Source organism: Marmota marmota, unplaced genomic scaffold (genome assembly GCF_001458135.2).
Source record: "Marmota marmota marmota unplaced genomic scaffold, marMar, whole genome shotgun sequence".
Taxonomy (NCBI): domain Eukaryota; kingdom Metazoa; phylum Chordata; class Mammalia; order Rodentia; family Sciuridae; genus Marmota; species Marmota marmota.
Window position 1 is genome coordinate 23293929 of NW_025999982.1, and position 16245 is coordinate 23310173.

The following is a 16245-nucleotide window of genomic DNA, read 5'->3' on the forward strand; positions in this document are numbered from 1 at the left end:
TAAAAAAAATAATAAACAAAATAAAGGTATTGTGTCCATCTACAACTAAAAAATTTTTTTAAAAATATATTATAGACTCATGGATTTTAAATATGTTGATGTGTTTCAACACATTGTGATTACTATTCAAATTGACTATGCAGTAGGGGCTTTTCTAGTTGACTCCTGGTCCTTCTGACAGGACCCCAGAAGTCCTTGATGCGTCCTTGCTTTCTGGCTTCACAAGGTGTTCCTGGCTCATTCTGCATTTCCAGTGCCAGATCCGGAATCAACCATATCCCCAAGAAGTCCAGGATGATTTCTATGAGTGCCCTGCCTGGATGGCCTCCACCTGGCCAATAACCTCACCTCCCACCTGCTGTGAGTGTTGGCTGCTAATGGTGCACAGCTGCCCCTTCTTCAGAGCTGTCTCTAAAAGGGTCTATGGCTAATGACTGAATGCAATGAGGGACAAAAGGCTTGTTTCTAGTAAAACGACCTACAGGGCAATTTCTGAAGCAGAGCTGAGTACAAGACTGGGGTGACACTGGTCTCTGGCCAAGCCCACATCCTTGTAGATTAGATTCCACCCCCTGTCCTGACTTGTTTCCCTCGCTCCACTGCACAGCACTCTCCTTCAGTAAGTCACTTTCACAAGAATCCCCTTCCCCCAGGTTTTGTTGAAGGAAACCAACCAAAGACACAGCCTTATAGCCTTTCTGTAAGAAATGATTTTAGGATCCTACTATATGGGTATACTACTGTTTCTAGATCTCTTCAGTGGACAGAGTTAGGAAATAATACATTTTTTAATGATTTAATTGAGTTCAAATTGATATTTCCAATTCCATTTTAAAATTATAGGGATTTTTGTAACTTCTCTGATTATATTTACATCTTTCTCTCTCACTATAAATCTTAGCTCCCAATGACATCAACATGCCTATTTGCTAAAGTCTGGAGAGCTTTTTTTTAATATAAGAACACAAACTGATCATGAAATATTGCAATCTTTTGAATTAATTTGCAACTTTACATCATTTTAAGTCAATATTGTTTTTCCCGAATATAATGCTTTAGCTCATAGGCAAATGTATCATACAATATCCTGAAAACCCCAATTAAAATTTATATTCTATGTAGATTCTATATTATTTTTAAAATTTTTTTTAATTGTAGTTGGTCACAATACCTATATTTTATTTATTTTTATGTGGTGCTGAAGATCAAACCCAGGGCCTCGAATGTGTTAGGAAAGTGCTCTACCACTGAACCATAACCCCAGCCCAAGATTCTATTATTTTATGAGCAGTGATCCCACCTCTCATTTCATTCATATGAATCACTGTCTTGTCATCAGATATTCAATCCAGACATTCCCGAAAAGAGTATATAAGGAAACGTCCCCCAATCACAATTAAATCTTTTTCTTAGCATTTCCTGCTTGTAATTTCCTTTTGTTTCCTCTGTGCCTCTCATATTTCATGATAATTTGGCTTTAAAATAAGCTAAGTGTGTATCTTCTCTAATGTTCTTAGCATTTCGGGTCCTATTTGATGAACTTTTATTTAAGTTATTTTTTTTGCCTCCTTGCCTATAGTTGATCTGGTTAAACTTAATTTTTAAAATAGTGGTAAAACATATATAACATAAAAATTCACATACTAATAGTTTTTAACTGTACAATTCTGAAGTGTTATGTACATTGATATTACACAATCTCCAGAATTCCTGCCATCTTGCAAAACCGAAACTCATATCCATGAAACTGCCTTTTCACCTCTAAATACTTCATAAAAGTGGAATCATAAGAATTTGTCTGCTTTTACTTAGCCTATGGCTTATTTATATTAATGTCCTCCAGATTCATCCATGTTTTAGCATGTGTCAGAATTCCCATCCTTTTTTAAAAGGTTGAATAATAGTTCACTCTAAGTATACATCATATTCTGTTTACCCATTAATCCATTGAAGGACACTTGGATTGCTTCCGTCTTTTGGCTATTATGAATAAAGCTGTTATGAACATGAGTATTCAGTATCTCTTTGATACCCTGCTTTTGATTCTTTGGGGCATAAATCCAGCAGTGGAATTGCTAGTCACATAGTAATTCTATTTTCAATTTTTTGAGGAACTGCCATACTAATTTTCCATAGCCAGCTGCACCATTTTACATTCCCACTAACAGTGCACAAGGGTGTTTAAATTTAATTGTTTAACACTAGATTAATTTAATTATCTGATCCTTATCCATCTTAGTGATGCTGAGCTACACAAAGTGGGGGATCAATGTTGATACAGTTGATATGTCAGTGGTACACCCCAGCATTAGCACTGATTATCTACTTTACCATTTGATAACTAAGTGGGATGTGTAGAGGCTGCAATAAGGGCTTGGTAGTATTCTACCAAAATGGACTTGCCATACTACACTGGTAGCTTAGGGTAGCCAGTATAGATTAAGCAGGCTGTGAGCAGGCTCTTAAAGATATACAGCTACTCCCTAGGAATGAGTCACACTGAAAACATGACTAATTCCTCCAGTTTACTACAATCTATATTCTTCTCCCTGAAATCTCTCACCCAATTCCGTAAGTGTTATCTTGAAATAGAGTGCTCCTCAACAGATTACAAGGATAAGGGATGTCTGCTTCTCTCTAGACTTATGACATTGGGCCAATCGCTTACTCTGTGAGACTCAGTTTTATCAAGTCAGGTTAAAAATATACACCCTACCTAGGGCTGGGGTTGTGGCTCAGTGGTAGAGCGCTTGCCTATAGTATGCATGAGGCACTGGGTTCGATCCCAAAGACCACATAAAGAAATAAAATAGAAGTATTGTGTCCATGTACAACTAAAAATGTATTACCAAAAATTATACACCATGCACAATGTGATTGCTCAGAATAAATAAGAAAACAGGGCTGGGGGTTGTGGCTCAGCAGTAGAGTGCTCGCCTAGCATGTGCAAGGCACTGGGTTCAATTCTCAGCACCACATAAAAATAAATAAATGTCCAACTACAACTAAAAATATTTTTTTAAAAAAACAAAACGAATATGAACATGTTTTGAAAATATGAAATTAACTACAAAATACTACTTACCTGCAAAGTACTTTTATAAGGAAATAATTCTCCTGAAACATTATTGCCATTTCTAGAACAGACATCTGCTCTCCCAAGGAACAAACTAAATTCTATCTGAATATGAACTTTGAAGGTTCAAATCTATAGTTTGGTTTTCTTGAACTACACATCATCCCACAACTGTAAAGCAAAAATATGGGCAATATGAAGAGAAATCAAAGAGACCCTTATCACTCAGTTTAGGCTGATTTCGAAGAGTTCAAAGAAGGTGATATTTAGGAAAATTAAGAATTAATGTTCAGAGACATGGAACCATGATTCTAGAAAACAGATTGCTTATTGGTTATCAAATACAAATAACCTGCGTTGCTTACAGCTATCAATAGGAGATTTTTATCAATGGAAGTATTGGAGCAGAGGGAAATCTAGCATTAGGAAAACTAATGAATTAGACAAGCTCTAACATCCCATCACACTTAAAGTTCCTTTGATTCACAAGAACTAATAGAAATATAGAGGCAGGTGGGTAAATCTCACCCTCTTCACGTATACTAGGATACAGTCCTAAATCATAACCTATGAGATTAATTTCCAAGCAGAATTGCAAGGAAAGCTATGGTTGTGTCCTCCAAAATAAAGGAACTTATACCCATCTTCACAGACAATTTAAGGATTATTCTCTTTTGAGGTAAAGTAATCATCTATACCATTTTTAAAGAGGTTTCATTTTCCCTTTGATACACAAGAACTTTGAAAGTATAAGTGGCTATCTGAATTAAGTTGCTTTTTTGCGTGGAGTTTAAAGAATTTAAGGTTTTAAAGATAACAGGCAACACTGAGAACAAGGAAAGCAGAACAGCAAGAGGCCTTACTACAATCAAAATGTGGATGTCAGAATTGTAAGTTAGAAAAACAAGCCTGTTTTCCTCCAAACACAGCACGCAAGTTCCTTCACCTAGTTAATCTTTGTTTCATAAGACATTCGAGAAACCAAACACTGTCCATATTAGCACTGTTCACTCAATACAGTCCACTTACTCGGCATGCTCCTGTGTACAACATTTCCATACCTGCTGATAACAAATACGCGATAAGTGAAATTTTTTACAAGATTCCACTGATTCAGAACCAGAAGAGGCAGGTGTAATAATATGTAGCAAAGACTCACTAAACAGTATGAGCTTCATCTAATAAAATCCTTTACAGGAAGTTAGCAAAAGATATTTGACTTTATTAACTCGATTCATTCTCTAGGAAGCAAAGAAAAGGAAGGTTTCCTTTTAGAGCTTGTATTTACCAATTAATTAGCCAACATAAGATATGAGCTGTACAGTCAAGCCTTCCACAGGAGGGGAAGTATCCTGAGGTTATGCAAATAAAGCTGCCTGGTACAACATATTTGAAAAGGAAAGGGAAAGGGAAGACCATTTCATAATCTAAGCAGGAAAAGAACAAAGAAACACCCTGCTATATTTTCAATAAGATCAAGGATGTGCCTTTAGTCTTTTCTACACTGTAACAAGCTCCCAACAAAAAAGATGACCTAAAACCTTGGTAATACTAATTTTAAAAAATTAAAACTTTGTTATGTTCCAAAATATCCTGCAGCCTTACAACAAACTAAGCTTCAATCACAAAAGTACAACATCAAAAAGAAAGAGAGAGAGAGAGAAAGAGAGAGAGAGAGAGAGAAAGAAAGAAAGAGAGAGAGAGAAAGAGAGAGAGGGAGGGAGGGAGGGAAGGAAGAAGAAGAGAGAGAGAGAGAGAGAGAGAGAGAAAGGAGAGGAGAGAGAAGAGANAAGGAAGGAAGGAAGGAAGGAAGGAAGGAAGGAAGGAAGGAAAGAAAGAAGGAAAGAAAGAAAGAAAGAAAGAAAAACAAGGTAAGGTGAAAGAGGTTAGTGTAGGGAAGCGACCTTTTTCTGCTATTTTCTCTAGTCTACCTGAGTGAGCTTCTCTTGATTTAAAATGAGTAACCTTAAACCAAAATCAGGAGCCCTGATCCATCTCAGCTTAAAACATCTATCTATACTTGCAAAGGAAGAAGGAGAGAATATAAAGGAACTGTATTCCTTTTCATTCATTAAAAGAGAAAATTAAAACAAATCGAGTTTTTGTTGTTATTGGGGTTTTTTTGTTTGTTTTGTGGGTTGGGTTTTTTGTTATTGTTGTTGTTTTGGTGCTGGGGACTGAACACAGTGCCTTGTGTATGCAAGGCAGGCACGCTACCAACTGAGCTACATCCCTAGCCCCACAAATCTACTTTTGAAGTACTTTTTTTTTCTTTAATTATAGATGGACACAGTATGTTTACTTTATCCATTTTTATGTGGTGCCAAGGATGAAACCCAGTGCCTCACCCATGCCAGTCCAGCACTCTACCACTGAGCCACAACCCCAGCCCGATACAAAGTTCTGAATTGGCATTATTTGTAATTCCAGAATCAAGCTGCAATCCAGACCAAAAATGGTTCAGAATAGTCCACCCCACCACCTGTGCAGGTTTTATTTATAGCCAGAGAAAAGGAAGTATGATAGTGAACATAGAAATAATGCACACAGAGAGATTAACTGAATAAAGTTTGGTGGTTGCCTTATTTCAACCTGATTTGAACAGCTAGCTGCCTATCTCTAACTGAGGCTCTACGATTGGCTGAAATTCTGCTACTTATTACAAGACTAAGTTATTTTACAATCTGTTTACACAACAAGTTATGCTATACTTCACTATGTACCAAGAAACCTTTAGACCAAATTTAAAACATATATGAAGGCAGCTTTAGGCCAAACTTAATTCAATTTAACAATCATGTTCCCAAAATCTCATCACTGATGGAACTTGAGGCTCATCTTCAACTCCCTTCTCTTTCCTATTAATATCCACTTCCTGGGCCATCTCATCCCATGCCATAGATTTAAAAATATTTATGTATTAATGATTCTCAAATTCAGATTCGTATCTTCCATGATATCCAGATACTAGGATGTCTTATGGATATTTCAAACATAACATGTTCAAAATGGAAATTTGTATTTCCACCCCCACAGCCCAAACCTTCTTCATCCTCTGTATTCACCATTTGAGAAAACAGAATAACTCAATCACCTGTGTCAGACCTGTCTCAACTCCTACGTCAAAATTGTCAGGCTCAATAATCTAGGTATCTGCCTATGGTAGGACCACAAAAGTAAGAGGACAGAAGCTCAAAGACCAAGGTTTTGCCATCAAAGGAAGCAAGCTACAGCTTGGACAATGACTTGGAAGGATTCACCATTTTTAGTCAGATATTCTCTCAACTCAAGTGAGGTTTCAGAGATTCTAAGTATTGAGGAAATGGAGGCAATTCCAATGTAGTGTACAGAAAACTGGAATTAGTGAAATGTAATGGGAATAAAATCCGTATGCTTGATTATTTACTCATGATCTAAAACTTTTATTTCCCTGTACCGAAACCCCCAACCTCAGACACGTAAATATTTCTTGGGCCTAGGAGTCGTTATACATTAGCAGGTTCGTGTGAGTAACAATAAGGAAAATGACTCCTGCTGTTTTTCTGACACAGGAAAAGCAGGCCCACCAGAAGCTCTGTACCTAGGTGCCATCTATGCAGATTAAAATACTTTAGGAGGGTAAAGTAAGATAATATGTAGCATAAGTAAGGTGATCATTTTGAATTTCCCATTTTCTGCTTACCCTGCATGGGGTTGTGTGTGCATGGGTCTAAGTGTTAGCTCCATTACCTACTAGCACTGTGACTTTGGAAAGCAAGCACCCATCCCAGAGAATTGTAGGGAAGAGTAAATGAGAGAAAAAAATAGTAACGATAGAGAAGAGCACAGAGAACAATGTCCATGTATGGCCAAAGACGCAAACAGGCAATGCTCTTAGTTGTAAGATAATAATGTTTAAAGACTCTAGGATTCAGAAACCAAAAAATGCTTTGTAATGTCAAAATACTAAAGCTCAAAGGGAGATTTCTTTCCTCCTCTGAGGTGACTACAAAACTTCTAAGCTTGGGCTGGGGATGTGGCTCAAGCAGTAGCGCGCTCGCCTGGCATGCGTGCGGCCCGGGTTCGATCCTCAGCACCACATACAAACAAAGATGTTATGTCCGCCGAAAACAGAAAAATAAATATTAAAAATTTAAAAAAAAAAAACTTCTAAGCTTCCTAGTAACAGATAATAATATAAGTATAAATTCTAAGACGTAACCTCAGAGAAAATGAGGATAAATTTTTTGTTTACTCAACCTTAGAGATATCTAATCTCCAAAGGCGTGACATAAAAAAAAACACATGTATTATTAATTGTTTATATCAGTGATCCTCATTACAAATTCTTAGAGGCATGTCTGAGTATATAAATTATGAATTCAGAATAAGTACATGGGTTAGAGCAGCCAAAAATGCTAAGTATAACACATCCCATGTGGCACTTTGTCAAGAGGACGGTCCTACTATAACTTGTCTGAAACTGCAAAGTCACATTTTCTGATTCATCTCCTGCACAGCTACTTCTGTTTCAGTCTTTCTCACTCGCGGGCCTATGACTTATTCAGAATGCCACTAGAAATGCCTGGATTGCTCCATATAAAGTCTTTCAAATAATCCTAAATCACCGCAGCTGATTTATTTTTATTGCATCTCCAAGACACAATTAGAGTTGCTTTTATAGCACCATGTGCTAACACTGACTTTCTCCAAATGTGTAAGTTAGAAACAGCACAGATTTGGGCCTATGGAAAATAGGGTAGCTCTAGCAGGTGGTACCAACTGCACCTAACCAAATCCATTAGATGACACAAAGCTTCAGAAGCTTCAGTTTCAGTCCACATATGACAAAAAAAAAAAAAAAAAAAAAAAAAAAAATTNNNNTGCCATAGACTGGGTGGCTTAAAAAAAAAAAAAAAAAAAAAAAAAACAGAAATTGAGCTGAGGCCGTAATGTTCCAGAAGACTGCACAGGAATCATGTAAGACAACTGGTCAACAGCCTCCTCAATACAGACTTTGACAATTTCTTGTCTCTGTCACAACTGATAGGAGATGCAGTCAGATGGAGGAAGTGAGTTCCACCTGCCCTAAATAACTCCCCATCCACCCTAACCTCCTGAATGTTGTTGTGCTCCAAGCAACTGAGTAGACTGCACCACTATTTCCTAACCCCTAATCTCTCACTCTTCCAACTGCTCCTCCAGGGGAGTAAAGGCCATCCTCAGATTCCCCATCAGCAATGATATCAGATGCCAGCAGAGCATGCCAAGCTTTAGGCTGAAGTTTAGGCACTAAACACCTCACACCTAGACCTCTGCGGTGGTTACTAAACTGTCGTCCATCCTGTGTCCCTAGCTCACCCTGAACATGTTTAGTCTTCCTAAACTCCCAATACTCAACTCTTCCAGTGTCTCTATAAAGCACAGGAAGTAAACTTTAAATCGGTGGCTGTCTGGAATACACTCTGGCTCCAATCTGTCTTTCCAGTATTATTTTGTACTTATCTTAGATAAATCCCACATTCAAACAGTTCTCAGTAATTTTGCTTCTCCACTTCCTAAACCCACTCCACTACCTGCTGCCTAGCCAGTTCATACCAAAGCAATCCCAGTTCTCCTATAGATATCCCCAAACCATCCTATTTGTGATATGAAAGAACCCCTCTGCATACTCTAAATTCCTATAGTGACACTCGTTCCCTTTGCTCTATTTCACACATAAATATTACTCATTCATTTAATCAATAAAATGCATTTGGATGCCAGATGTTAGGAGATATTCTGGACCACACAATATGGCCCTCAAAAACTAAGTCACAGTCTATGGGAGAAGAGGAAGGAAAGAAACTTACCATTTACTGAGTGTCCATTCTAAACAGATCACCATGACATCTTTTTCCAATGCATTAGTTCAGTTCATCCTCACAACTCCATGAGACAGCCACTGTCATCATACAATATGGAAGCTGTGTCTCAAAGAGTTGAAACAACTTAGAAAGGCTACCATGTATACTTCTCATTCTGTGCTGTCCCTGTCCCCTTCTCAGGTTCTCTGCCCATCTCTGCCTTGCTCTCTGTCACTGGAAGTCTGATCTCTAGGATTTGTACTACAGAAGCTCCTTCGTACTGTGGCTACCAGTTAGGCTGGGTCAATAGGAAGCACCACAGGGGCTAAGAGGGCAGTATACCCACTCCCCCTGCTCCTTCCTGACTTACGAGAGCTCAAGTAGTGGCTGCATTCCACAGCCACAGCCAGCCCCTGTGAAACAGCTCTTCCACAGCTCCAGATCTTCCTATGAGGATCTAGCAAGACCACTGACTGCTTCCTGTTGCCCCTTAAGGTCAGGATTGGAAGATAGGAATGTTCCACTTCTAGACTGGAGAAATACCTTGCCCTATCCACACTTCCATAAGTACCTTGCTCTATCTACACCTCCATAGTCCCTCCGTAAAACTCTCTCCAGTCAGGCACAATGGCACATTCCTATAATCTTAGCAGCTGAAAAGAATCGCAAGTTCAAAGCCAGCTTCAGCAATTTAATGAGGCCCTAAGCAATTCAGTGATACCCTGTCTCAAAATAAAAAAGGGCTGGAGATTCGGCTCAGTGATTAAGCACCCCTGGGTTCTATCCCCAGGGGTAGGGGGTGGAGGGGATTCTCTCCAGTTGAACCCACTAAGTGTGACAACCATTTCCTGCAGATATACAAAGCAGGATTTTAACCTATGTGGGTATTACTACAGAGCCCTCCTTTTTCATTGAGAGGTCTACTATGTTAAAGGTCTGTACTGAAGATCAGAATGAAGGGCAGCTCAATCTAACAGGAAGGATCAGAAAAAACTTCAGTAAACACATCATGTGAGCACAAGTCAGTCTTCAATGGTAAATCGGAGTTCATTACACAAGCAGAGTGAGAAATCACATTCAAGGACAAAGTGGATAATGGGTTCAAAGTCACAGAGACACAAAGATATCTTATTAACCACAGTAATTATGTCAAGGGTTTGTAAGAAAATAAAGGTGGTTGAGGGTTTCTAAACTGTGAAAATAATTTCTTACCTCTCTATCCCAATTCATTTGTGGAGATGAGATGCAAAGAACGAGCTGAGCACAGTGGTGCTCAGGAGGCTAAGGCAGAAGGTTTGTGAGTACAAAGCCAGTCTCAGCAATTTAGCAAGGCCCTGTCTCAAAATTTAAAATATTAAAAAGAACTGAAGATGTAGCTCAGTGGTTAAGCACCCCTGAGTTCAACCTCTGGTGCCACAAAAAAAAAAAAAAAAAAAAAAAAAGAGCTAGAGCTAGATTCTAAGCAAGAGAACAAATTCACCAATTCTCTACCTTCAACTGATGCTCATCACGGAATCATTTAACATAATACACAAGCTCATAATACACAAGTCTCATTTGCCCCTACCTAACCCATACAGATTCATCAGCACCACCTAAGTTTTTCACTGAGTCTGCCATGCCTTTTCATGCCGTGCTTCTTATTTGAGATACCTACTTTTCACTTTCCACTTGATGAACTTTTTCTTACCTTTCTGTACTCATCTCAGGTGCCTGCTTAGCTGTAACTACTTCTGGCCATCCGAGATGCTTCCACAGTGTCTAGTGCAAAACTCTACAACAGAACTCTCATGGCACAGAACATGCATTATATATACTTGTTTGCATATCTGTTGACTGACTCAGCTGTGAACTCCTAGAAACCAAGCAGGCTACCTGGATCCCTAAATTCTGTCCAAAACAACTGGGTCACACCTTAGGCAAATTATTTACCCTCTTTAAGCCTCAATTTCATTATCCATAAAATGGGAATAATAACAACATTGACCTTGTAGGATTGTTAAATGAGTGACATAGAATTATGCCTGTCACACTCTAAGCCCTCAATAATTGTTACTAATATATATTGCATATCCTTTATTCCTGTATAAAAAGCATACATTTATTGAATAAATAAACTTTCCATTTCCTATTTCTCTGCATAAATACCAAATTCTACTTAGATGGCCTCTGTTTCATTAAATCAAGAAAAGACAAGACTTTCATCTCTAAACACGTGCTACATAATGACATTTAGGTCAGTGTCAGATAATATATGCAGTAGTCCCATTAGATTATAATGGAGATGGAAAATTCCTATCACCTAGTGACATCATAGTCATCATAATATCTTGAGCAATGTACTCTTCAAGTGTTTGTAGTGACGCCAGTATAAAAACTCTGATGCTAGTATAAAATACTGCCATTCACACAAAAGCACAGTACAAACAATTATATACATAATGCTTGATATTGAAAATCCACAATTATGTTACTGGTTTGTATGTTTACTATGCTATGTTTTTTATCATTATTTAAGAGTGTCCTCTCTCTAGTTATTAAAACAAAGCTTACTGTAGGCCTGTATGCCGTGTTATGCCAGCCTCAGTTTCAGACATCATGTTTATCACGTCTCTTGATTTCATCATTTTCTCTCTGCTTGATTTAGTCACAAGTTGTTTTGTTCCTCATGGCCCTTGGAGCAAAAAGCCTAAGCCATACCACCTAGGTTTGTGTAAGTATACTCTACATTTGCAAAACAATGAAATCAGTTAAAGACACATTTCTTAGAATGTGTTGCTGTCATTTAGCAACACTTCACTGTACTTACACTGCAACTGGTTAATAATAATAACCACCTTTTCTGTAAAGGAATTTAGTTCCTCACCAAAGCAATGTAAAATTATTGCACTCTTGTAATACTTTTTTTTTTAAGTTTTTAAGTGACAGCATTTTCAAGCCCTGAATCCTTAACTCTCACAGCTTTGGTTTAAAAGTCCATGTGCCAGAACCCCACCAAGAAAAACAATCAGCACCTAGAACAATGTGCTCAGGAAGTGAGAAAAATGTAGAGATCAGCTTCCAGTTGAGCCCCAAGTTCCCCAGGAAAGGCAGCACCGCAGCCAGTGGAGACACAGGGCACCAAGTTAAGAAAGGCACTGCTGACTTTGAACAGTCTCCAGGCCACAATGGAGAGGCACTGTCACAGTCACCCTGCTCGCTGCAAAGGGGAGCTCAGGCCTTCGGGGGCCCACACACCTCCTGCAGGAATCAGTGCCCACAAGAGACTCCAGCCCCACCTGATAAGACTGGCCTTATTGCTGCCCTTTGACCAGCTCTGATGTCATCAGGACACCTCCTCTTGTTGGCACTCTAGTCCCTGTGCTCATTCTAGACCCCCACTCCAATGGAGCTGGAAAATCACCAGTTTTCATATCAATCTGCTTAACAGTGACTAACTCTCACCTTCCAAAACCTGTCTGGCCTAGCACCTTTCCAGAAGCCACACTTCTTGCTGGAATTCATGTAAGCACACAGTCACTTGTTGTGGAAAATAACAGGACAACACCATTATTTGACCTGAATTTTTTTTAAAACTAAGATAATGACTACACCATTTGGTTGTATTTAATATTCTTACAAAGGACAGTTCTCTACTTACAGGCCTTCTTGTTGAGGCACCTTGAACAGAGTGGTAAAATTCTGGCTGAACTCGGCTATTTTTCTTGATTCTTCGCTTCCTCACTGAAGTTTCTTGCTCACTCTGATGGTGAGCTTCCACCAAGGGCTTCACTTCTTCCAATCGGGCAGCTGCAGCTGCTGCAACCCGCCGTCTGATGTGCCGAGGACTTGCTCTGAATCCCTGTGACAGAAAACACAACAGAACAAATCCAGATTTGTATTGTCAGTCTGGACACTCTCCGGAGCTAGTTACACAAAGAGATTCCAAAATCACCATGCTCAACAAGGCCATTCACACCCCCTAAGTCAGCGTGTAGGAGGCTGAACATGCAAGCATATCCCTAGGTGCTCTGTGAAGCATCATGGGGCTTAAGAGCCCAGAGTTATTCTACATTAAAAAATGCTCTTACTCCAGTAAAAAAAGTTAAAGGCAGGTGGACACACTGCTTTACTTATGTATCAAGCAGACTACAAGTGAGGAAGGATATTTCCACTTTGGCATGAAGCAGGGTATAGGAAGCAGGACAGAATGACATTCCTGGATACAGTGTCACTCTTCATTCCTGACAGCAGACTCTTTTTCAGGGAGGAAAAGTACAGATGCAGACTATCATCACTGGAGCAAAGGGTGTATGGGTTTTGGTGTCAGAAGGGCCTGGGTCCAAATGCCAACTTGTTAACACAATTTATTAAACCATTCCAACCTATAAGACATTAACATTCTACTCACAGGGCTTTTAAGTTTTAAATAAGGGAATATATGTAAAATTCCGAGCATAGTATTTGGCCAAAAAAGAGGTGTTTGAAAAAATGGTCATTTTCTTTCTCTCTTTGAGTGAGTATAAGGACAACTCATTAGACAATGGAAACAAGTTCAGCTAAGCCACATTGTGCATTTGTGAATGTGCAAACAATTCGGGAAAACATAAAAACTACATAAAACAGCTTCTGCTCTCATGTAGCTTGAAATTTGCCAGGGAGTAGAAGAAATTTAACATGGAATTCATGAATACACAGGAAATAAAGAAGGGTGAAAGCTGGAAATTCAGGACTCTCAGTTCAAGCAGATCACAGAGGGGGAAATCAATGAATGAAACCAAGAATAGTCTACATTTGGCTTAGTTGAGTGGGTGGCACTTGAAGAATGAATAAAATTTATATTCCAGGCAAGGGAAACAACATAAGGAATGAATGAATAAGTGAAGTGAAGTGAAGTAAAGTGATGGATGAATGGAATATTTACATTGCAAGAAGAAACTTTATTGGGGGCTGGGATTGTGGCTCAGTGATAGAGTGCTTGCCTAGCACGTGTGAGGCACTGGGTTAGATCCTCAGCACCACATAAAAAAAATAATAAATAAAGTTATTTAAGAAACATTATTTGATGATGTACCAGGATGAGGGTATAAGGCAAGCATGGTAGGGGACTGGGAGAGGAAAATAAGCAATACATGCTCCCTAAAGGGTTTCTTTGAGTTTGTGAGTCTTTGAATTTTAAAAGATGCTTAAAGGTTAAAGTGAGGGCATAAAAATGGGGACTGAGAATTTCAGAGGAAGAAATACTACAAGAAAAGGCCTGAGCATGACTCAATGGGATAATGAAAGATTTCTGTGTTCAGGGGGACTTCACAGGGGGACCTGGGAAATGTGCTAGTGTCTGATTATAGAGACACTGGATACAAGCTAACAGATATGAAGGCAGAGGGAGTAGTGATGACCCACACAGTCAAAAGTAGCACTGAGGTCAACAGAAATCAATAAGGAGGAAATGAAAGTAGATTTGGCAAAACAGAGGTCATCATTTGGGCTCTTTCTTCTCATCCCAAATACATTTTCCAACTCCCATCATTCCCCTGTGTGCAAGTTCAGCTGGTCCTCTTCAACTCAAATAGTCTCAGAAGATCCCCGCATCTCCCACATAACCCAAGAGATGCCACAGCAGCTGCCGGAGAAGAGGATTAAGAAGAGGCAGCTGGAGGCAACTGCAAAACTGTGCTACAGAGCAGAGTTCACACCAAGCAACGTCAGAACCAACAACCACACAGGCTGCTTTTTAAATATGCAGGTTCCTGGACATCCCACCCCCACCCCAAAACACACACACTCTTTCCTCCCTTCTGAATTAGACCCACTGGGAGTAATATTTCTACACTTTGAAGACTGAAAGTCTCCAGGAGCCAGGACTTAGTGTAACCACTAGATGGCACTATTAAACACAGCCCCCGCATTCTCTCTAGTTCAGAAATGTGTGTACTGGTAGAAAGAACAAAGTATTTGATAATACACTAGCTTCTATAGTAGTAGAGTGAGTCAAGTGTACTTCTATGGCAATAATGTAAATTCTGTGTCTCTTATTAGCAACCAAAATTTACTTAATTTGAATAATTACCAAAAGTCTTTGGTTGTCTACAAATTCTAGCAACACTTAGGGAGAAAAAATGCATAAAACTTCCTTAAAGTGACAAAAAAAGAAGAGATTAAAACATGTTGTTATAGCCACTCTGGAGAGCAAGAATCCACATGACTCCATCTACCCTAGAGAAATTTTACCAGGAGTACCCAGGGAGACATTCAATGCAGAATCATTTATGATACTAAAACAACTTAAATCAGTCTTGAACATCAGCCATTTCCATTCCACCTTCACAATGTTTTCCAGATCTGAGCCCCACTATACAGACCTCTGTGATTTCTGTTCTATCAAAGACACTTGTATTATTTTAAAATAACTTTTTAAAAACATTTATAGTATAGTTCACAAACAGCATAGCCAGAATATCAGGGTACAGTACTGCCTCTGTCATTTACTAGATGAGTAATCTTGGATAGTTACTTAACTATCCTCACCTGTAAAATGGGAATTAAAAATGGTATTTCAAGCCAGGCATGGTGGTGCATAGCTGTAATCCAAGCAACTCAGGAGGTTGAGGCAGGAGGATCCCAAGTTCTAAGCAACTTAGTGAGACCCTATCTCAAAAAAAAAAGTGTTTTGGTGGGGGCGATGGTTGGGGAAGTAGCTCAGTAGTAAAGGGCTTGCCTATCATGTATGAATCCCTTGGTTCAATCAACAGCACTTCAAAAAAATTAAAAATAAAATTTAAAAAAAAGGGCTGGGGACATAGTTCAGTGGTAAAGCACCCTTGGATTCAATCGCCAGTATAAAAAATATATATATATTTCATAGGATTGTTGAGAAGAATAAATGAATTAATTTATGTAAAGTACTTAGAAGAGTGCTTGGTGTGTATATAAGAGTTGTCTATGATTACTATGTATACTTGTGTGAATAAAATACATTACTGAGCACAATCAGATGCAAAAAGGAAAATGAGTCACACTGCCGTGTGCTTTGCTGACAGACACATGTGAGGCACTGATCAAAATGAGAGCTCTTTGCTCAAGAGGGTCCCAGGCATTTATTCTCCAGTGTATCAAATCACTGGGCCTGAATGCCAGCTGTTACTTACTAGGAGAGTGGCCTTGGCTAAGTTATTTCTCTGCCTCAGAGTTTTCATTTGTAAAATGCTCATGAAACCTCTCTCACAGTGTTATGGTGGTGTCAAATGGTATAGTCTACACTGGGTACTCAGAACAGTACATAGCATATAAATAGTAAGTTATCACTTATTCTCCGTATTATTACTACATCACTTTCTGGATATTGTGGCAGCAATTTACATGTCA

General features: G+C 38.9%; 1 protein-coding gene across 20 annotated transcripts in view; it reads right to left on the reverse strand.

Annotated features, from left to right (window-relative positions):
* Positions 1 to 16245, reverse strand: part of Dst (dystonin) — a 436897-nt gene that overhangs the window by 371475 nt on the left and 49177 nt on the right. For all 20 annotated transcript variants that reach the window (XM_015487875.2, XM_048805541.1, XM_048805534.1 and 17 more), the window contains exon 3: positions 12542 to 12742. In XM_015487875.2, coding sequence (XP_015343361.1) covers positions 12542 to 12742 — 201 coding nt within the window. The remainder of the gene's footprint in view (positions 1 to 12541; positions 12743 to 16245) is intronic.